Source organism: Schistocerca serialis, chromosome 3 (assembly GCF_023864345.2).
Source record: "Schistocerca serialis cubense isolate TAMUIC-IGC-003099 chromosome 3, iqSchSeri2.2, whole genome shotgun sequence".
NCBI lineage: Eukaryota > Metazoa > Arthropoda > Insecta > Orthoptera > Acrididae > Schistocerca > Schistocerca serialis.
The window spans coordinates 203424078-203449164 of record NC_064640.1 but is presented as its reverse complement, the minus strand read 5'-3'; the positions used below and the strand labels follow the sequence as shown (position 1 = coordinate 203449164).

Sequence of the window (25087 nt, the reverse complement as noted above, 5' to 3'; positions counted from 1 at the left end):
TTCTCAGAAAAGTGACCTGTATATGATAATATGATTTTCAAGATAGAATTATACATGAACTGTGAATTGGTCTGTTAACACTGTTGTTGATTTTTGAGTCAGATGCAGAAACATTATACATTGGAAAATTACCTATATAATGCAACATAATAGGTTTTATGTGTGTGTTATTCATCTTCACAAATTCAGACTGGCTAACAACTATATGTAATGAAATAAATTTCAGAAAATGTCATTTATACCAATATTTAATAATGAATTTCTAACTGTACACTGGTTGCATTTGTGGAAGGTTATTTTTATTACACAATTCAGCAATGAAAATAACATAAAAATTGTGTACTTGGTTTTTTAATGGCTGTAGTTCTTTGAAGTGGCTTGTTACCCATGTTATAGTCCAAAAGAACTAATAACACTTTTTTCCTTGACACTGAACACAAAGAAAGTCTTTTGTCTGTAGGCCTACATTTCAGGACATACATGAATAAAGTCTAAAAATATAGATTTGCTACCCCTCATGTATTAAACATACAATCAGTTTTATAGTCAATGATGTGCCACACAATGACATCAGGTGTTAATAGCTATATGCATTAATAATAGTACTCAATTGATGGTCTTGAGAACCAATTATAAAAAATAATATCTTTTACAGACTTGCGTCAACAAACCAGAGATAAAATAGAAAATGAAAGGTTCTGAATCAAACGTATACAGCCAAAGAACATTGTTACTTAAAAAATCTGATGAACACAAATGTTGTGATATAAAAAGTAATGGTACTTTGAATGTTTTTCAAATATTTATGTAAGTGGAAAATATTATCAAAAATGCTAAACATATTGAAGCTCTAAATATACCACATTTGTGACAACTGAATACTTAATATAACACAACAGTCCAAGCCACATAGATCAGGAAAATACACACACAGTGAGCACACAAAATGCTTTACATGCCACATACTACTTCAAACAATTGCATGGAAACAAATAAAGCTCTTTGCTGAAATATCCAGTAATAATACCTTGAATACATTGTTATTATACTGGGAGGTGAAGCTACTAACTGTTTGACAGTTCTACTTAAGGCCATAATACGAACATTTAATTTGTTTCTCTACACATTTGCATTGATCACTAGATACAGACAGGTAGAAATACAGAAGGACTTTCAGTGAAAAGAATTTCAGTTCTTCAAGAAGTGTGTATTTGATCTATGAAGCTTTTATCTTATTTCCGTCATAAACATTCTTGAACAATGCTCATTAATTATAAAAATTATATTTTATACCCACAAAATGTTTCCCAAGAAATTGACATCTCTCCATGAATATTATTCATAGTTTATTCCTCATTTTAAACAGAGTTAGCTATCATACTTACAACTGGCTGAGGTAACATGTTTGACATTAGAAAATACAGAACAACAAGAAACCTAGAAGCCAGAGATAATGGACAGTAACTACAATTACAAAGCAATAAAAACAGAAAACACATATTTCGATTTCAATGATTCAGAATGTATATATTCTTACACACAAACATTTTCTTACACTATTGTTTATTTAAGTATCATAGAATGCAGTCACCTTAATTACCTTTCTGTTATTGTATTCGTGTAATTCCTAAGTTTGGTTAGTTCTCATTATTTAGACACCTGGATAAATACACACTGGCACTTATCACTATTAAGAAATATTTTTAATCACATAACATATTTACTGTACAATTCTGTTTTAAATGTTAACATCCTTATTCAGGTATATTTAATTCCATATTAAATTTATTTCCCATTACATTGTGGCTGCTTATTTTGATTAATTTACAGTTCCAGAAGCAGTTAGCAATTGCAGCTTCCATTTTGTGGGCCAGCAGGTTGTTCTGTCAGACGTGTTCCTTTAGAGCCAGCATTCATGAGATTTGGATCCGAGTCCAGGCTCTCTGACATCTTGTCACAGATTATGTCTACTAACCGTTCGAAAACAGCCTGTGTACAGAAAAACAAATTTACATAGGAAATGTAATTTGATCATTGATAATAAATAAATTATAGTAATGATTTTTATTCTAACAAACAGACTTAAAAACTTTAGTCACAAATTTTAAATTGCAAGAAAACCTGTTAATTTAATTTAATTGAAGATGAAATACAACTGATGGCACTGATGTCCAGTATGAATCAAGAAATAAAAACTTTTTTCACTCTCAATTATTAGAGATGGAATAGACTTCTTAGTGTATACATTATTGTAGAACAGTTAAGATAACAAGTACTGTTGAAGTATTAGTAGAATAACTGAAAAAATACACGAGTCTTTGCGGGGTAAAAGTTGTACAAAATGAGGCCAGTGCCTAACGAAGTGATCAGATTCCTTAGACTCTCTCATACCACTGTGAACACATAAAATCTCTTTTAATGTATAAATTCACTAAGACGTAGTTACCTAACAAATTCTAGGACCTAAAAAACATTCATTTCCTCGTAGACATTTAAATTCAGCATAGAAAAAGTGTGGTAAATAAATAATCTTAACAGTTTATGGGCTCAGGGAGTGCGTGGACATCTGCAAAGTATAGAAGTAGAAATGTCACTATACAATCCTTAAGAGTAACTTGTGATAGTAGCATTCACACATTCTTTGGACACACATCACACCAATACAGTTTACCTAAAGCGAGTTGATGTAAACACAAAACGAGAAAGTGCAAGAAATGGCTAACATGTGATGCTGTGCCACAGTACTCAGTACAGAAGAATAGAGTGAGACGTATAGTAGGAAGTGACTACTTGTCATCACTCATCTCATACTACGAACTAGAAGTGATCTCTCGTCTGGGAGGCTAATCATTGCTCTGAAAAGAGTTATTGGAATAATTTGCAGAAAAATGCAAGAAACCTCCTGTCATAAACTTTGATCAGGTGGGAGCGTTTACTATTAACAATGAGAAGAAAAATACGAAGTGTACTTTCATATGTGGCTATTTAGACTTTGTGGCGTATCAAGAGATCATATTCTTGTCTGGTCACAAGCTGGATCAAACTGTCATCTGCACGCAATATTTCAGCAGTCCACATGGCCGCCATCATCGCGTGAGAAAAGCTAAGCCGCTCTCGCCTATAACTGATTCAAACCGTGAATGACGGAAACTTTATATGCAGCGAAAATACGAAGGTGCATGTGTTAAGGTGAAATGGGCAAGCGCTTAATTGTTGCTGCTGCCCCCTGGCGCAAGAAGAGTTGTAGTGCCTCCACTTGTGAATACTGTCGAAAAACCATATACCGTCAAAAATTATAACTCATAGACGGCCGATTCAGATGCCTTTCTTTCTTCATATCTGATAAGATTCCAGGTTTTACTTAGCGGGTTTATCTTTCAGCCTCATTTCGACAGATTCTTTTACAACACACTCTCAGTAACGCGAGGAGTCTGCAAATACGTGGGTCTCATTGTATAGCATCCTATGTCTACCTAAACCTCTTGAAGACACTTTTAGTTCTGTGGCCTTCCTTAAATACGCTGGGGAAAGTGTCTGCCAAGACAGCTAGGGTTTTGAAGAAACGTGAAATCAGATGTGTATTCCGTCCGCCAGCTAAGATTAGAGCACTTATTGGGTCTGTTAAGGACGACTTAGGTTTGAGGAAGCCTGGCGTTTACAAAATATCATGTGAGTACGGTAAAATATACACTGGCCAAACTATTCGTACCATCAATGACATGTGTTGAACATCATCGCCATACTTGATTATTACAACCTGACAAAACTGCGGTGGCTGAGCACTGTCTTACAGAGAGACTCAGGATGCTATACAATGAGACACAAGTGATTGCAAACTCCTAGCGATACTGGGAATGTGTTTGAAAAGAATTCGTCGAAATAAGACTAACAGATAATATCATTAAACGTGACGATAGATATCCGATAATTTACACTTGGAATCCTCTATTATCAGATATGAAGAAACATCGGCCGTCTGTGAATAATAATCTTTAACGATATACGGTTTTTCGACGGTATTCAGCAGTGGAGGTTCTGCAACTCCCCTTGCGCCAGGGGGCAGCAGTAACGATTAAGCGCTTGCGCATTTCACCTTAGTGCTAACGCCTTTTATTTTCGCTGCATATAAAGGGTCCTTCGTTCATGGTTGAATTACTTATCGGCGAGAGGGGCTTAGCTTTTCTTACCTGATGACGGCTACGTGGACTATTGAAATATTTTATGCAGGTGACAGTTTAATCTGGCTGAAGATCCAAGGAAAGTTTGATCTGTGTTATCATATGTGTGTAACGTGAGTTTTCATTTCTATGTTATGGAAATTCAGTGGAATCACTGAACTGATAAAACATAAAGTGTATTGGTACCACGTTTTTTGAGTGTATATATGAGGAACCTAGCTTTGTAAATCTGTTGTAGTCTATTTTAACGAAATAATCGTAACAGTTTATAGGCCCAGGTTGTGTGTGAACCGTTACAAAGTATTCGGTTTTGCAAAATACAAGAGAACAAACTCTAGCACTTGAAGAGTGAATAATTTGGAAATGGCATGTGTTGATGCTGTTTCGAGCACATGCTCTTGAAGACGTAATTACTGATACATACATACAAGTGCCCTGAATCGGTGGAAGTTGTGACCACAGACGAAACAGTGACACATCAGCAGTGACTGCAAGATGATGTGGAATTGGTAAGTTTACTAGCAAGTGCACAATGAAAATCCGTTGGTGATCACGTGTTGACATGCATCGATGCGAGTGATATTTGGATAAATTATTCGCGCGATTTGAATCGACCAGTACACAACGACCAAACGTGATCGAGGCAGTTTTTCGTATTCAACATGACCACAAAGATGCCATTAGCACACACGTTGCGAAGCTGCAAAGGCTTTTCGTTAATTGTGTAAGCACAAGGCAAATGTTTTTCTGATAGACTCTTAAGTGGTCGAATTTTATCCACACTACACAAAGAATATGACAATTCTAAAGAACTGTGAGACATGATTCTATTCACAAATCAAAGTGCAAACCTTTTGACTGAAAAATTATGCATGACTGAATAGTGTGATCAGAGTAGGTTTGAATCAGCTGCATTTGTTGCATGCAGTTGTCTTTGTAACACTATTATTGATAATACGTATATTTGTCTCATCTAATTTTTTTATCTGTTTTTACTCAATGTGATTTCTGTAACACCAAGCTCTTTGATGTATTATCGAGGTAAATGTTTTATTCATTACTTAAGTCAATTTATGTAATTGTAATTTACCTATAGATGTAATTTCAAAAGTAAGATGCTGCGAGAGAATGGAAATGTTAAACTTTACTTGTAGTACGGGTTACTGCATAGGACATGTACGTTTAAAACATGGTGGGAAGACCCTGTGCAACGAAACTGGCTTGGCGGGAATAGAAAAGGTCGACCTAGAAGTCGAATTGCGAAGCTCCATTATGGCATGGATCAGTCGGTGGCTGGCAGTCAATGTTTTTGCATCTTGTGAACGGAACGAGGCACGAAGAACAGCAAGATTATATAACATAGCCTCGGACGTGGAAGAAATTTGGCGTTCTACGAAAATCCGAAGCTAAGAAGAGTATTTCCAGATGTAATTATACAGCAAGAACCATCGATACTGTTGCCTCATTTGTAGAATAGACACAGCAGATCGACACAGCTACCATCTTCATCTCAAATTATCAGCTGAGTACTGTGTAACTGCATGGTCCAATTATGGGGTTTCATCCTATAGAATTTGCGTTGAATAGCCGTATTTTATACTTAGTCATTCACCTAGACTGATTCCTATCCACCATGCTTCGGCAATCCCGAGTATCCTACTTTACTGAACTGAAATGTTATTTCAGTTTCAGTAAAATTTCACTATAGTTAATAAACTTTGAGGAGTAGTAAATTTCACAGTTAATCAGTGAGCATACGTTTCGAAGAATTCCACGCAATTTTCGTGAAATGATAGTTAAAGTTTCACCAAAGATCAGTTGCCAAGAAAAGATTTATGATATTCAGCTTAAAGATTGCTTTTATTGAAATCCCTGTTTAGCATTACAGTTACATGCAAAAACGATGATACAGAAAGTTACTAGCTATTATACTTTCAAGGGCTGGTACAAGAATTAATTATTGTGCAAGTTAGGAAGTAACTATGTTTACAATTACATTTGTACATAATTAACAGTTTTTCTCATATTGTGTTTTGACTAAAATATTTAACCATGATCTGAGTGTATTGTTAGATTAGTATCTGGTTCCCTTGCTAATTGTTGAGCCAGATTTAAGTTCATATCACAGTTACAGCATTAATGAAGTGAACTTGCTAGCTATCTAACATCTGTATGCTATAATAAGCAACTAACTACAACTATTCAAACTATACCACATCTAAGTACTACATGTTCCATTTGAGGTAAATAGTTTAAGGATGGGAATACCCCTCGAAAATACAAATAATGATAGGAATAGAGAATGTAATAACCTGAAAGACATTTTGAGGATAGTATATTCCAATAATGAAGCTGATAAAAGAACTCTGTAAAACATAATTTATATATCAAGTAAAGTCAATCTCAACAGTTAACTTTCTTTATGAACCATGCTAGTACTTGGAGCAACTTTGCCTAATGAGGCCGCTGACTGTATCCTTCTACACAATTACAGTTTACTTTATTACTGACTGAACCTTGGTTCGAATCCCGTTTGTTTTGATATTGTTTTCTTTGGACAGAAATCTTTTGAGAGACAAAGAACAATCCAATAAATTGTCACGGTCTCAAATTAAGATCCTTTCACAGGATTAACATTATCGGTGAACTGTAGTAGTAGCCCATAGTGTTAGATGTGTTACCACGTGATGGGACATTCTTTAGCTTGTTGTACATACTTTTTTCTTTATTTTTATTTTAATTTTACACAGTGGGGGTGGGCTAGCAGCGGATAAAAACCGCTCTCCATTCAAAGGTTGCATAAACTTTATTTAAAGATTGTTAAAATATATAAAAGGCGACAATAGTACATAGTTATGTAAAATATACATAGGTGGTCGATATTGATAATTTTTATATAAAAACAAGTGACAATAAATGAGAACTTCGTCAAATACACATAGATACAAAATAATGATGGTTTTTAAAACTAGATTGACGATTTAATGTTACAATCAAAATATAGCTCTGATGAATTTGAATGATGAAACGGTTTAAAAATGATGCTAGGTGATACACGTAAATTTCGTCATGATGAAGGTGCAATTATGAGTATGACTATGAGGCTCTGTAGAATCGCAGGTGGCGATTAGAAGTCAGCAAGGTGGATGAAGGGGACAGAGAAAATAGGAGGATGGTGTGAGGCGGAGCGTTGTGATTAGGACTAGAAAGAGGTACTTATCTCGAGCAGGACATCACTGTTGAGGAATGGAAGTTGGTTAAAATGCCGACAGAAGAGGATGGATAAGGCATGACGGTGCATTAAGGGTCGAATTTGTATATAGTCGCGCAAAAGGACATCTGGATTTGTTGATAGTGGATTAGAATTTGGGTGTATGGACTGGATTTTTCGAATAGTGTATTGGATCCAAAAGTGCTCCAGGAAAAGGAGTAGGTGTGGGAAGTGGATGAGTTGGTACAGGATTCAAGATTAGGATGGTGGCCAATACAGAAAGCGAGGCACAGGGCAATCTTTCCAAGATTTCCAGGATTAAGTGAAGCAGAGGTCCAAGCAATTTTGGCGAAGGTTGGGAATGGGGCAGCAGAAGGGCAAGTAGGACGCCACCCCACATTGCATTGTTGGCGAATTTATTCAAGATGGCGGCGATATATGTGGCAATGTCGCAATGATGTCATGGAGGGAAGTTCAAATTTTAGGGGGAAAATAGGGCAACTGTGCTATCTCCACTAACCTAACCCCCTCCCCATTCCCCTATCCCCTCATCCCAAGAAAATGGTGTGAAAAATGGCAGGAAAAAGGTCAATTGGGCTACCTCCACTAAACTAAGAAAGTGATGAGAAAATTTTTGCGAGAAAATAGGTCGATTGAGCTACCTCCACTAACCTAAGTCATCCAACCACCACCTCTTCCTTAGAACTGGCGGGAAAAGGACTCAGCCTGTACTGAGCTGCTGGATAGGATGGATGTAAGTCCTTATTTTGCATGCAGTGTTCATTTAAACAGTCTGAGTTATCATAGGCAATTGTTCAATCCAGTGTGTTCACCATGGGAGTCTAGAGTCCACCTGACCTAGTACACATTTCCGCCACCAGAGGGCGCTGTCGTCCCTCCCATGTTGTCATCTAAGATGGGGGTCTGGGGCAAAATGGCGGGAAAAGGACTCAGTCTGTGTCCAGCTGCTGGAGAGAGACAGGAGTGTACTTCATTTATTTTAATTGGGAAGTTGGAACAATCTGTTTAGGGATGGGTTTCATGTAGTTTATTTATTACGCTGCTACAAAGCACTCACCCTGGTGTGCTTGGGGTCTCAGTAAATAGCCTACAGACCTGCAAACTACTCGTAAATCACCGAAATAATGCAATACACTGATGTACAGCCAGGCAAACAACTCGTAAATTGTCAAAATAATACATGTATAGCGCTCTGGAAAAACGCTAACTGATTTTAAGCTGTCAAAATAATGCAATGCACATCTTACAGGCGTGTTCACAAAATAATGCAGTTCACTGATGCCTAGACACATTCAGTACGTGTAAAATTGGCGAAATAATGCATGTATAATGATCTGCAAACACGCACACAACGCTTAAACAGCCAAAATAATGCAATGCACAAACACTCATTGCATTTAAAACCGCTTTTGGACTATCGTTAAGAAATTCGACTGTGACATATCAGAAACCGTTCTGTACAGAGTTCCAAGGCAGAATGATAACAGAATGCATTCTTCCTAGCGATCCTAACAGGACAGCCCATCCCACATGCAAGACGACTTTGGCCGCGCACTTGTTTACCTATTCACTGTTGCTGATGCAGATCTTTCAAAGCAGCAGGTCCAGTGCTGAGCGAGACGTTTGCATAGCGGCTCACCCTCGCAGGCGCAGCTAAAACTTTGTCAGTGTTATATTGACATCACATGTCTATGTAAATAAGAGCCATCTCTCCCTCTCCAAAATCGTTAAGTGTTGCAGAAATAGTTAATGGTCACTTTTGTTGTTGTAGGAGCTTTCGAGATGTCCCAGCTTGTCTGCAAGGAAATTCTTGTCCTAACAGAAGCTGTTCACGAAAATAGCCCTGAATAACACCGAATGCATTCTTCCTGGTAGTACTAACGAGGCACCACATCCATCACGTGTTATCCTTCCTGGAAATCGCGATGTCATGCTTTCAACAAACGTCTCCGAAACGGTAAACTTTCTCACTGCTATGTGAAGGCTCCTATGTCCCAGCACAAAGGTTGTCTTGTGAATGAATGAATGAAGAATTCTGATTGGCTCTTACTGAATTTGCCCGCCAAATTATTGACGCTGCCGGTGTGGAAGCAATGTCCACCTTTTTCATGCAGACAAGACTATTTTGTATAGATCTCCATATTGCACTGACAGTTAAACGTTGCAAAAGTGGTCTACGGATCGTCAAATACTTCCTCAATTACACTGCTCTGCCACTGGCGACGGAAGCTTGAATATTTCAGCGTGAAACCCATCTCCAACCTGGCTGTATATCACCACATACTGTTTTGATGTAGTAAACAAACAATTCATATTCTTCGCCATACAAAATCACCATTTCTGTGTCTTGCATATATCTATCGACCATCAGATAGTCTTACATTTACCGCAAAGACAGACAGCATAAGCAAATGGACCATATATAGTGCTCGCAGCACCTATGAGCTCAGTAGGTCATTCATAGCAGCCAATGGCCAAAAGTCATTTGCCCCCTGCAAACACACCGGCTTGTGTGAAATTTCCACTGGGAACACACATGTGGCCGAGCGGTTCTAGGCGCTACAGTCTGGAACCGCGCGACCGCTACGGTCGCAGGTTCGAATGCTGCCTCGGGCATGGATGTATGTGATGTCCTTAGATTAGTTAGGTTTAAGTAGTTCTAAGTTCTAGGGGACTGATGACCACAGCAGTTAAGTCCCATAGTGCTCAGAGCCATTTGAACCATTTTTTTGGGGGGGGGGGGGGGGTATGGGGTGGTAGCAGAAGCAACAACATGATTTACACCATGCGACGTCTAGTGTTTTCTGTGAGAGGAAATGAATCAGAACGTGTTAATCTCAGTTTAGAACCTGACACAGACCTCGAAGTCGTGAGCATAAAAACAAAATGTATGGCAGTGTACAAGTCGTGTTACAGCAGAAAAACAATGTTTCAAACAACAACACAGGTAGCCACTCTTGTGGCTGACAGTATAGTCTGTGGCATACGGTGTTCCTCGTCCTCCAACAGTATGGGCGCTGACACACTTTACACTGGTCTGTGCAAGCGACTTCAATCACTGCTCGCCTACTCCAGTGGAACAATACCAGTATATTTAATACGATCGCCACATGTGCTCAATGCTGCTACACAGACGGTATTTGTTTTCGATATTTGAAGAGAAAGAGAGATGTAGTTAAAATCTCATCGAGTTCTGTATCAGATGAAGTTAGGAAAGCTTTTATAGTTCGTAATTTTTCTCTGTTGGATGGTACAGAATGACGATGATAGAATGTTGGGGTGATAGACGTGAATGGACCCCGAGGGATGTAGATCTGTTTTGGACTGCAGTACCTGTATGATGTTGAGGCTTCCTAATTTTCCCAATAAGAAACACCACCATAACTGTTCGTACTGTCTGTATACTACCTTCTGTTGCAGAAGCAGGCTTCGTTTGGCGCCGACTTTACGCATCACATGTTCCTATTTCCATCGAATGGTCAAAACATGGTCCTGTCACACTGATTCAGCTTAGCCTGTTTCTACATGGACTACAGAATGTGGTAGATATAGCTCTCTCCGAATTCTACTCAGGTCTGACTTAAATTGGAATGATCAGACGCGAAAAGCTGCAGGGATAGCAGCACACAGTCTGAGGGGCAGTTGCATGGTGCCTAGGGATTATTTAAAATTTTAATTTAGCAGACAGGTTCGAGAAAAGGGTCTCGTTTCGAGATATGAGAGTGCCAGAAATATGTTTCACTAGTGGCTGTAATCATTAAAGGACTTCTCCATAGGATCCAACCCAGGCATGTGATTGAATGGAAAGACTTGATTCCAAATCGCAGACGACATTTCTACCAGAGAACGTAATACTAGAGATCTGAAAAGCCTGCGTACATTTCTTACAACCTCAATAAGCACACCATCTACTGTTGGGATCCTTCTCAACCAATCATCGCCTATAAGCCAGTGAATACATTGCAGGAGCTAATGGTTCAAATGGCTCTGAGCACTATGCGACTTAACTTCTGAGGTCATCAGTCGCCTAGAACTTGGAACTATTTAAACCTAACTAACCTAAGGACATCACACACATCCATGCCAAAGGCAGGATTCGAACCTGCGACCGTAGCGGTCGCTCGGCTCCAAACTGTAGCGCCTAGAACCGCACGGCCACTCCGGCCGGCCTCGCAGGACCTCTGATGTGGCATCGAGACACAATGCGTTACAAATACTGGAAAAAATCTAGTGACTGAATGAGGGAGTTGCAAGCACCAGCTTCATACCGCGTTCCTTAGCCAAATCACTTCATAAATTCTGTGATTTTGTTATGAGTCTTGGCGACGTGTAATTGCACTGTTGGTCTGATAATATACTCTCCGGCGATCACCGTCTATTTTCAGTGTCGCGGTATTTGTCTGGGAAAACCACTTCATTCAGAGTTAATGTCATACCTCGATTTATAAGGCTTGTATAGTTTTTAACACAGATATCGTTAGCGATACTTGTGAGCACCTGTAGAACCAAGACCATTTGTGATGGTAACATGGTCGTCGCGATCATGTTTTTAAGATCTGGCGGTTTGTAGAACGATTATGCCCCTCTTTCTAAGACACAGTGGTACCAATTGCAGGAAAAACTTATGAAACATGTCCACCCATCACTGATTTTCGCTCAGTATTGTTTCGTATCGCCAGCAATTAGTTATTGGCGATGTATTGTACTTATTAGTAGGGAATGCGTGACAGGTTCACCTTGAGCATAAGGCTTATAAAGTATGTGTGTGCGTGTGTATTGCGACATGTGGAAGGAAAATGAATATGTCCAGTAGTAAGGAAGGTATGGATTTGACGTGGAATACTGCGATAGCAAAGGGAATGGAAGATTTTTTTTCTTTTTTTTTTTACTTGGAAAGGTACGTCAAGTCATAAGAATGGTAAAGATATTTCTATTTCCAAAGCCACAGCCATCACCACGGGGTATTTCCGATACTTTGCTTATTGTCGAATGTCGTCCAATTGATTCCGCGCTCGTAATATTTAACTGTAAGTATAGCGATCAAATAAATATGTAGCTTGTTTCCTAGGACGATTCTGTATGGGGGTGCATGGCGCACGGCGACGGTGGCCTGTGATGGTAACGATTCACGTTTCCAGCTAACGACAGGAGCTGTCCAAATGGAAAGGCCTGTTGGGGTACAGGAATGTAGCTGACCTAACCGTGTCGTATTCTAGACGGCTGAATAGCGGCCTAACACTCAGTATGTGTTGTATAGCCTTCGTGATCGCATGTGTTCCCTGCAAAAATTTGAGAAGATTCAATATGGACGTGTATTTGCGTTGGACCATTATTCCCTCCCATGTAAATTGTCCAGTTGACTGCTTCTGCACATTAACCCATCTTTATTTGGTTGAGAGAACATCGATTAGGGTGTGCGTTGTGTGCATCTAGCAGATGAAAGACGGATGGAAGACACGTTTTTTGCTTCTCTAGATATGAAAACCACCTTAGTTGACTTTGTAAAGTATAAGGATGATTTGGATTCTGTTATATCACCGACATCGGTACTCGTGAGTTAAAATACCAGTTACATCTATTTTTTCCGAGTTTTCGCGTAAAGGTCTTCGCAGAGAAGATACGTTACTAGTTACTCTATGGTTTACAGCACGCTCCACCTCGCTAAAGTTGCGAGTTTCTAGAGAAATAATTTCCAGTCTATATCGGAATTATACTCCACAAGCGATATTGCTATGCAAACAATATTGTTATGTGCCTGATATCGAGAAGTATCGCAAGAATGCTATGATATTCTGGTAAACCTTGTGAAAATATACACTCCTGGAAATTGAAATAAGAACACCGTGAATTCATTGTCCCAGGAAGGGGAAACTTTATTGACACATTCCTGGTGTCAGATTCATCACATGATCACACTGACAGAACCACAGGCACATAGACACAGGCAACAGAGCATGCACAATGTCGGCACTAGTACAGTGTATATCCACCTTTCGCAGCAATGCAGGCTGCTATTCTCCCATGGAGACGATCGTAGAGATGCTGGATGTAGTCCTGTGGAACGGCTTGCCATGCCATTTCCACCTGGCGCCTCAGTTGGACCAGCGTTCGTGCTGGACGTGCAGACCGCGTGAGACGACGCTTCATCCAGTCCCAAACATGCTCAATGGGGGACAGATCCGGAGATCTTGCTGGCCAGGGTAGTTGACTTACACCTTCTAGAGCACGTTGGGTGGTACGGAATACATGCGGACGTGCATTGTCCTGTTGGAACAGCAAGTTCCCTTGCCGGTCTAGGAATGGTAGAACGATGGGTTCGATGACGGTTTGGATGTACCGTGCACTATTCAGTGTCCCCTCGACGATCACCAGTGGTGTACAGCCAGTGTAGGAGATCGCTCCCCACACCATGATGCCGGGTGTTGGCCCTATGTGCCTCGGTCGTATGCAGTCCTGATAGTGGCGCTCACCTGCACGGCGCCAAACACGCATACGACCATCATTGGCACCAAGGCAGAAGCGACTCTCATCGCTGAAGACGACACGTCTCCATTCGTCCCTCCATTCACGCCTGTCGCGACACCACTGAAGGCGGGCTGCACGATGTTGGGGCGTGAGCGGAAGACGGCCTAACGGTGTACGGGACCGTAGCCCAGCTTCATGGAGACGGTTGCGAATGGTCCTCGCCGATACCCCAGAAGCAACAGTGTCCCTAATTTGCTGGGAAGTGGCGGTGCGGTCCCCTACGGCACTGCGTAGGATCCTACGGTCTTGGTGTGCATCCGTGCGTCGCTGCGGTCCGGTCCCAGGTCGACGGGCACGTGCACCTTCCGCCGACCACTGGCGACAACATCGATGTACTGTGGAGACCTCACGCCCCACGTGTTGAGCAATTCGGCGGTACGTCCACCCGGCCTCCCACATGCCCACTATACGCCCTCGCTCAAAGTCCGTCAACTGCACATACGGTTCACGTCCACGCTGTCGCGGCATGCTACCAGTGTTAAAGACTGCGATGGAGCTCCGTATGCCACGGCAAACTGGCTGACACTGACGGCGGCGGTGCACAAATGCTGCGCAGCTAGCGCCATTCGACGGCCAACACCGCGGTTCCTGGTGTGTCCGCTGTGCCGTGCGTGTGATCATTGCTTGTACAGCCCTCTCGCAGTGTCCGGAGCAAGTATGGTGGGTCTGACACACCGGTGTCAATGTGTTCTTTTTTCCATTTCCAGGAGTGTATGTAGGAGGCAATCATAAAAGCTTTTCTGCGTTTCTAGAAAGAGTACAAGATGAATATCATTCCAAAAGTAATCGTGTTTCTCGCAAGAATAGTAGCACTCGGTCGTCAGGTGACAAGCGGCCCATGGGGTCCATCCGACCTCCGTGTCTTTCTCAAACGGAGGATGCGGATAGAAGGGTCGTGTGGTCAGCACACTGCTCTCCCGGTCGTTATGATGGCTTTCTTTGACCGGAGCCGCTACTATTTGGTCGCGTAGCTCCTCAATTGGCATCACGAGGCTGAGTGCACCCCGAAAAATGGCAACAGCGTACGGCAGCGTGGATGGTAACCCATCCAAATGCTGGCTACGCCCGATAGTGCTTAACTTTGCGTCCGGTATAGCCACTGCGGAAAGGCCATTGCCTGCGAGAATAATAACAACAGAGATAATCACGATGACAGCAAAACAAATGATGGCGATAGATATCGCGTTAATACGGCTCCAAGAGGTAGGGACAGAGGTCAAGGTACTTTAGCCGTTCGCGGTAGTACATTTGCACCGAGACATTACCACGACAGCAACAACATGGAAAACTGAAGACCCCGTATGTTGTGGGCCAAATTAACGCAGAAAGGTTTCCGAGGCCCAAACGCAAGAAACAGTACCGTCGCAGACGTTATGAATTTAGTGCACGAGAGAGCGACTCCGAAGCACCGCAGGATCCTGCAAATGAAGTGACATGTGTTCAGGACTGAGTCACGGTAGACAGGTCATGAAACGTACACTTGCTGGCGGACAGAATGCCCACCAGTAACGAATAAATCGTATCAAGCAGTTGTCCGTGTGGAAGTTGCAGTTACGGCAGCAGGACAGAATGAGGGCGTCAAAATAGGATGCAATGAACACGCTGCAGACGACTCCGTAGCAACAGAAAACCTGAATATATTCGTAGGGAAGAAAACAACAGCTTAAATAATGATAAAATTTGGAAATGAGTTGTCAGGCATGATTTGTATCAAGGGCTAAAGCAGTGCGAGTGGGAGGATTTCAAAAGGATGCACACGACCAGGTTAGGTGGTAGTGAAAGGAGGGAAGAGATCTCGACAACAGGACGTTGCCCGACAGCAAAGAAGGAAATGGAAATACATACACCGTGTATAATAAGGATAAACCTGATGTAAACAAACACAAACGCGATGATTCGTCAGCAGCCGTAGCTCTCGTACTAGTGTTATTCCGCTCTTGGAAGTAGGTCCAACTCATGCATTAGATATGTTATTACTACGTCACTGTAAATGAAACTTTAAGGCATTATGATTTATTACCAGCCATCAAAGTTTTTCTGAATGATACTGTAGCTACGTAATTTTGATTTAAAAAATCGTGTACAGTCACAGTCTCGGTAAGCGCTACTCGTGCTCTCATTGTCTCGCTGTTCAGATGCACCGCGAAAATGGATGACACTGCTTCTACCTTCTAGTGCAGGGATTCCCAAAGTGGTCGATATCGTCCCCTTGGGGTCGATATTGGTTTCCTAGGGGTCGACATAAACGAAAACTGATTTTGGGGGTCAACGAGGTCTAAAAATCGACCCCTATTAAATTAACACAAGTTCTTATTTAAAACTTTCAAGATAGTTAGGTACTGTATTGTTTATGTCGTGTTATGTGTACTAAGAAAATTTAATATTTTTGTAGGAAATAGCATTGTTGTAGTAATGTAAAGTCTCAAGTTCGTACAAGATGAAAAACTTGGCAAGTCTGTGTGGACAAGTTTGGCCATGGGGGTCTGAGGTAACAGTTCATTTTGGAAAAGGGATCACTTGTCCAAAATAGTTTGGGGGTCCCTGTTCTAGTGCAACACTCGCGCTGAACACCGCTAAAGGCTAGAAACAAGTTGTTCTTAATGTTTTTCACAACATTACAAAGAAAAATCAGCTTTGACGTTTTTCAAGAAACAATATACAAAAAATATTTCGGATATATTCGTGGCTTGACCGGTAGTGTCGTAGATTGATAACCAGGCGGGCAGGTGGGCGGAGGTTCGAAACCCGTTAAGATCCACAATTTCTTTGGTTCGGTTTGAATAACTAAATCATTTAAATATGAAATTTATCAAATATGTGTTAATTAACTCATACTTAACCATAATTTCTTCAAGAATAATGCACGTGTTCTAGTTTCTATTTACATGCCACACACAGAATTCTGGTTTTCATTGTATATAAACATTCTTAATTATCGATATATTATAAAAAATTGTTAAAGATTTTGAAGTTAAGACAACATTACACAATTAAATTTTTTGAACAAAAATGAAAAATCAAATCCTCTTTGTTTGAAATGCCCATTATTTTATGGGAAAGATGTGGTCTCACACGAACCAGAGTGATAAGCCTCGTAGAAACACGGAAAACAATTTTCACAGCGTTGTTCACACACTACAAATGATGCATTTTTACTGTTGTCACCTTAAAACTGCAATCTGAACGCAATAGAACTGATCTGGAGCCAAGTTAAGGCTTTGTCGCGTGAAATAACACGACATTTAAGCTGCCATACTTACTGGAACTAATGCACGAAGCTTTGTTACACGTCACTGCCGAACGACGGCGAAATGCAGAACAGCACGTCATAAAAGAGGGGGGGGGAAATGAGGGCTTTTTGGCGGCTTGGGATTCTGTTGCTGATCGCCTCGTTCTTAACGTAGCAGTACTGAATGTACCACATTCCTCGGAGTCCGATGACAGAAGTTCAGCGATTACCAGACGACCGACTGTAATACCTTCAGTGGCTTCAATATTAAACTACATGGTGAAATCCCAGCACACAACGCATGCAAACAAGTTACCGCTGTTAAAATCAGGAATTTTCATGACTCTCGTTTTTAATTGCAGTACTATGTTAGCTAAGATCGAGAGCACGTTATATTTTCCATCAGCTCACCCAATAAGCCTATCGCCTGAGTTTTACCATTATTTCCTTCTGATCAAAAGTTAAATGACAGTCAAGGCTATATTGTTCACTACTCGTATTTTTATACGTCTTTACTACGACTGTTCACAACACTGGTCAGTGCTTTCCAAGTTTAATGCCCTGGTGAAGCTGTTGTCCCGTATTATCACTGAGTCAACGCACAGCATAAAACGTATCCTCATTATCGTACTTGACTGCACTCGAGACAGCTTGGCTTCTGCTCCACGTCAAACGAAATCCAATGAGGTTCCAGCAAACGCGGAAGAATACATAGTGTAATGTTTAGATGAGGTTTATTTTTATGATGAACGGACTATACGAGGTGCATTCAAGTTGTAAGGCCTCCGATTTTTTTCCTCCGGAGTGGAAAGAGATAGAAACATGCGCATTGTTTTAAAATGAGGCCGCGTTCATTGTCAATACGTCCCAGAGATGGCAGCACCGTACGGCAGATGGAATTTTACCGCCAGCAGCGAGAATGAGAAGTGTTTTAAATACTTAAAATGGCGACGTTTTCCTTACTTGAACAGCGTGCAATCATTCGTTTTCTGAATTTGCGTGGTGTGAAACCAATTGAAATTCATTGACAGTTGAAGGAGACATGTGATGATGGAGTTATGGATGTGTCGAAAGTGCGTTCGTGGGTGCGACAGTTTAATGAAGGCAGAACATCGTGTGACAACAAACTGAAACAACCTCGGGCTCGCACAAGCTGGTCTGACAACATGATCGAGAAAGTGGAGAGAATTGTTTTGGGGGATTGCTGAATGACTGTTGAACAGATCGTCTCCAGAGTTGGCATTTGTATGGGTTCTGTGCACACAATCCTGCATGACGACCTGAAAATGCGAAAAGTGTCATCCAGGTGGGTGCCACGAATGCTGACGGACGACCACATGGCTGCCCGTGTAGCATGTTGCCAAGCAATGTTGACGCGCAATGACAGCATGAATGGGACTTTCTTTTCGTCAGTTGTGACAATGGATGAGATGTAGATGTCATTTTTCAATCCAGAAACAAAGCGCCAGTCAGCTCAATTTAAGCACACAGATTCACCGCCACCAAAAAAATTTTGGGTAACCGCCAGTGCTGAAAAAATGATGGTGTCCATGTTCTGGGACATCGAGGGCGTAATCTTTACCCATTGCGTTCCAAAGGGCACTACAGTAACAGGTGCATCCTACGAAAATGTTTTGAAGAACAAATTCCTTCCTGCACAGCAACAAAAACGTCCGGGAAGTGCTGCGCATGTGCTGTTTCACCAAGACAACGCACCCGCACATCGAGCTAATGTTACGCAACAGTTTCTTCGTGATAACAACTTTGAAGTGATTCCTCATGCTCCCTACTCACCTGAACTTGCTCCTAGTGACTTTTGGCTTTTTCCAACAATGAAAGACACTCTCCGTGGCCGCACATTCACCAGCCATGCTGCTATTGCCTCAGCGATTTTCCAGTGGTCAAAACAGACTCCTAAAGAAGCCTTAGCCGCTGCCATGGAATCATGGCGTGAGCGTTGTGAAAAATGTGTATGTCTGCAGGGCGATTACGTCTAGAAGTAACGCCAGTTTCATCGATTTCGGGTGAGTAGTTAATTAGAAAAAATATCGGAGGCCTTAGAACTTGAATGCACCTCGTAGTACAAAGATGACGACAGCGAGGAAAAGGGCACCACGCGAAGTACATAATACGATCGCAGTGAGGAGAATGGAAGAAGATAAAATCCTCAGCGTTGTCGACGAAGGATTCCTGACTAATGAACCGCCAGCAGAACAAACTGATGTCAGTAGACATGAAGAGGTAGATTTGGACGATTGCTAACGAATTATTGATGTTCACGATGACTACACAAAATACAATGTAAAGTCAGACGTCATTAGAACCAACGAAGACGACAGCTCAGAAGAAGAGCCTGTTGTGAAAGAAAAAGAACTAATAACATTAGGAGAAAACCATGATCCTGAGTATTTAAAACCAGACAAAAGTTGGGATGAGGAAATTAACAAGTGTCTCAGAAAAGCGATTCTGCTAGAATCGAAAAGTGACCCAGAATCGTCCGATATAGAAGATAGTTCGGATGAAGAATATATTGAAGCAACAGAAATCGAGGAATGCGTGACGAAATGTTGTTTTGTAACCATCAGATGAAGCTAAAATGTGTGTGAAACCTTATGGGACTTAACTGCTAAGGTTATCGGTCCCTAAGCTTACACACTACTTAAAAAAATTATCCTAAGGACAAACACACACATCCATGCCCGAGAGAGGACTCGAACCTCAGGCTGGGACCAGCCACACAGTCCAAACTTCAGCGCCCTAGACCGCTCGGCTAACCCCACGCGGCTCAAATGAAGCAATTTCAAAACAAAAACCAGAGGTAAAGACAGAACTAAGAAAGAAACTCCGGACGACGCAATATATTATGAAAAACGAATTTAAGTCGGGAAAGAATTTGCAATTCCAGAATCAAGAAAGCTCTCAGATACAATTAAAGGATATGTAGACAACAGCCCTTGGGATCAAAATTAGACCGCTTTAAAACTTGTTATGGTAAGATCTGGAAAAAGGAATTACACTGCGTACAGCAGTACATACTGCTATCATAATTAGGGGGCGCAGGGCAGGTTTATTTCCAAATTTAACTATTTGTTTGCAATGGACCGTTTCCAGTGAAAGGAACGCCTCACGCTAACGCATGCTATTTGGTGCGCCCTTGGTGTTCATAAGACAGTGGACTTGAATCCTTACGTCCACAGAACGGAATGAAAAGGTGAACTGATTGGAAACATGTCACGACTAATATGCATTGTATTATAATATGTTTATTCCTACAAACTGTGTTGTGCAACGTATGTTATACTGTTGTGAAGACTTACTGTAGTTGTTTTTCTAATATATGTCTATAAGTTTCAGAATGAAATAGGCATTCCAAAAAAAAGTTAAATGACATACTAAATGACTACACAGGATAATGAACTGTAGCTAAGAAAATGGACTGCCAATACGTGAAATGTGGTTCATAATTAGCCTACTTGCTAAAAGGATATACCAGGAATGGATGTTTAAGGGCTGTTTGAAATGGACTGCCAAAACTCTTAGTGGGCAGCCAAGTGTTTCTTTGTTAAAAGAAGATTTGTAAACGAAGGTATTGGCGCGAACTGTCTGAAGTAATGGAAGGGCAGTGAAAAATGTTATGATTATTTTAAATAGTGTTGTGTTATTTTGTTGAATTGCATGAAAATAACACAGCCAAAAAACCTATCTGGTGCAAATAACAATTTCTCCTCATTGTTTCCCCTGTACACAATATGAAATATTTTGAAAATTATAACTATTTCAAAAGTATCTACTTCCTCGAAAGCAAAGTAAATGGACAGCTTGAAGTTTCTGGTAAGCAACTGTAAACACTGGAAAAATTTTAAATAATGTTTATGTGAAAGCTCGTAAAATATTTCCTCTATTGTAGTTATGTATTATATGTTCTCTTCTATTCTCATGTGGCTATATAGATTGTTATCCATTGCCCTATGTAACACAGATTATTTTCTATGACTATATATGTTTGTCGGCCGGGGTGGCCGAGCGGTTCTAGGCGCTTCAGTCTGGAACCGCGCGACCGCTACGGTCGCAGGTTCGAATCCTGCCCCGGGCATGGATGTGTGTGATGTCCTTAGGTTAGTTACGTTTAAGTAGTTCTAAGTTCTATGGGACTGATGAACTCAGATGTTAAGTCCCATAGTGCTGAAAGCCATTTGAACCATTTTTGATATATGTTTTGATAAAATGTACGTAATGTTGTTCTTAAGTGAATAAGATGAAATTAGACGTATCCCTATCAGGAAACACCACTGAAACATGGGGCATGTGTTCGACTATTATCGATAATACCTACATTTGTCTCATCTAATTTCTTTATCTGCTTTTATTCATTGTGACTTTTGTATCAACAAGCTATTCGATGTAACATTTATCTCAGTGTCTTTTTTTCATTATTTATGCCAGTTTATGTAACTGTAATTAATTTGTGGATGTACGAGTAATTTCAAAAGTAATATGCCGTGAGAAAACGGAAATGTTAAAACTTTGCTTGCAATACTGGTTCATGCACAGGGCATGTAGGTTAGTAATCGTGTAAAAAATTAGGGAAGCCCCTCTGTAATGAAACTGGGTTGGCGGGAACAGAAACATCGATCTGGCGGTCGAAGTGCGAAGCGTCTTTATGGCATGAGTCAGTCGGTGGCTAGCAGTCGACGCTTTTGCATCTTGTGAACCGAACGAGGCAAGAAGAACAACAAGATTATATAGCATAGCCTCGGATGTGGAGGTAATTTGGCTTATTATTCATCGATTAATTTGGTTGGCTCTGTTCTACGAAAATCCGACACAACGAAGAGAATTTGCAGCGATAGTTGTAAAGCAAGACCCATGGATACTGTTGCCTCGTTTCTAGAACGGCCGCAGTAGATCGACACTGCGACCACCTTCATCTCAAATTATCAGCTGTATACTGTATAACTGCGTGGACCACTTATTTGAGTGCTTTCTCAGTAATAAGTTTGTGTTCTGTAAACTTCGCGTTGAATATCCTTAGTCATTCACCTAGACAGGTTCTTATCGAACGTGCTTCGATATTCCCGAGCATCCTACTGTATTGAACTGAAAAGTCATTTCAGTAAACTTTTGCTATAGCTAATAAACTTTATGGAATAGTAAATTTCTCAGTTATTCAGTGAGTACTCCACGTATTTTTCATAAAAGGTTAGTCAAAGTTCCATCATAAGTACAGCTGATTACAAAAGATTTATAATATTCAGCTTAAAGATTGGTTTATTGAAATCTCTGAACAGTATTACACCTACACGTAAAATCAATGATGATCCAGAAGGGTTACTGGCTGGTAGACTACGATGGGCCAGCATAAGTATTAGTTATTGCGCAGCTTTTGAAGTAACTATCACATGCAGTATATAATTAACAGTTTTTCTCACATTGTGTTTTGACTAGAACATTCAACCTTGATCTGAGTCTACTGATACTCCCTTGCTAATTGTGGAGCCATATTTAAGTTTCATATTACAATTAAGCATTAACCCTTTCACGGGCGCATTTTTCGTAGCAACTCAGCAAAGACATATTTTTGCTATCCTATTAGAATTGTGATTACCTGACTATATTTATTTTCGTGATTTAGGACCAAAAATTATGGTGGCACATTTATCACCACGGCACGTTTGTGAGGTATTAAACTGTGGTGGTAAAAGCATTTCCCACTTCCCTTTAGTGAGCTGTTACATGTCTCCATTACACGTAAAACAGAGCTTTCTGTTTTTACTTTATGACCTGAAACAGGTCACAATAATGTATACTGCAGGAGCGAAGCAATGTGTTCTGACAAAGTAGTGATCCCACGACAAAAAGAAACTGATTGTTGTAGCAGTTTTCATACACCTGGTGTAGTGTACTACCAGGAAGATGTCAGGCATAGACAGAGGTGGTAAGACATATTCCCAAAAGCTTTAGGATACCTCTAAGATGGTGTTAAGTATGCTTCCCACGGACCAAAAATGACAGATGAATTTCATAGTAAGTACACTTCCCAAGCCCATTCGGGAAATTACTTAAGTGGTAACCATACTTCTCAATAACCATTAAAACATCGTTATTTTGTGAGACATATACCTCCCACAGCCCTGAAGACTGTATTTCACAACAAACAGAAATTAAAGCTGGTGCAGCGGACTGCCGCTAGATGCCAGGAGCGTACAGAAGTGGCAACATGTATTCCCTTAACCACTGTACAGAAATACATTTAGTGGGAAGCATATCCCCCACGGCCCGTGAAAGTGTTAATGAAATGCACTTGCCAGCTATCTAACATTTGTATGCTATAATAAGCACCTAGCTACATTTATTGAAACTATGCTAGATCTAGGTACCACATGTTCCATTTCAGCTAAATAGTTTAAGGATGTAGATGCGCCTCCAAAATACAAATAATAATAGGAATAGAGAATGAAATTACACGATAAATGTTTCAAGGACTGTATTTTCCAATAACTGAACTGATAAAAGAACCTCTGTTCCAAGTTAATATTCCTCAACCATCAGTAATTATTTACTTACAATAATCAGTAGCATTTGGCTTGAATATACGGTTAGTGTTACTGAGACCCAGTTGTTGCAAAAACGGTTAATATTCCTTCTGTGTTGTTCATGCCAAACTACTGGGATAGGTCTTGGTGTCTCATCTGGAAAACATAACTTCTGTATCAAGTAAAGTCAATCTCAATAGTATCCTTCTTTATGAACCGTGCTAGTACTTGGTACAACTTTGCCTAATGAGGCTGGCGACCGTTTCCTTCTACACAATTACAGTTTACTTTATTACTAAGCAAACATTAATTTGATTTCCCTTTTTTTGCTATTGTTTCCTTACAGGAATCTTTCGATAAATGAAAAACCATCCTATATCTTTCTATTACACAGAGTCAAGATCAAAAGTTAAAATCCTTTCACAGGAGTAACATTATTGATGTACTGCTAGTTTGGTAGTTGTCAGTAGAGCTATATCTTAAGACGCAAATTCAGTGAAATTAAAGTGACTATAGTGGAAAATAAAAAAAAAATCTTCAACATGCAACAGGAAAAGTGGGCACGTAGCTATTGGTCAGCAGAGTGTTCGATGTAAAAGGCAGACAATAATAGTCACATCAATCAGACTGAAAAGGATAATGCATTTTGTCACATGTTTTTAGTACCACACTTGATAACCGTGTTGAAGTCGACAGTTAGTATTGTGACAGTACCACAAATCTCGTCACTATGAATAAATAATATTTTGCATTATACGCAATATTCGCTGTTCCTGGAAAGACTTAAATTCAGAAAAGAGATGTAAGCATGTTGGCTCGTGGACAGGGAACTGGGAAAATTCATATAAAGTTGAATGAAAAATGAAAAAATGCAAAGAATCATTCGTTCAAAGTTTGACAACAACGGTGTGCGCGGACATCTGGTTGAGTATATGAATGAGAGAGATGGTTTAAGAGCCTGGATTCTATCTCAGAGGAAGGTGGTACTACGTTAAAATGTAAAATTCAAGGCTGAAGAAATATTCCTGAATCTGAAGTTGCTCAATGTGCATCTGTTTACAGAGTCAGTTTAAACAGACTTCCAATAAGAGAAAGGTATCAGAAAATGTCAGCAATGACACGAGGACAGAAGTTTTAAGTGAAGAGGAAGAAGATTGCGATACACTGGTAAATTCCAGAGGAAGTCAAGTATTAAGTGGGAAATACAGAAACAGATGCGAAAAGAAGAAACCAAAATTGATGCCAAAACGAAATTATGTGTACAGGCTGGAACTCCTATCAACAGGCATAAGGGCCCAAGTTTGTATACTGAAGCTTTGCAATCTAGTAGTAGAGGTCACTGACTGGAGACCATACATGAAAAGTTGAAGTCCCTGAAAGAGAAGAATAC

The 25087-nt window shown here is 40.4% G+C and overlaps 1 protein-coding gene across 4 annotated transcripts in view; it reads right to left on the bottom strand.

Annotated features, from left to right (window-relative positions):
• Nucleotides 1–297: 297 nt before the first annotated feature.
• Nucleotides 298–25087, bottom strand: part of LOC126469917 (ras-related protein Rab-3) — an 853612-nt gene continuing 828822 nt past the window's right edge. For all 4 annotated transcript variants that reach the window (XM_050097306.1, XM_050097305.1, XM_050097304.1 and 1 more), the window contains one exon: nt 298–1989. In XM_050097306.1, the coding sequence (XP_049953263.1) occupies nt 1843–1989 (147 nt within the window). In that variant the 3' untranslated portion in view covers nt 298–1842. The remainder of the gene's footprint in view (nt 1990–25087) is intronic.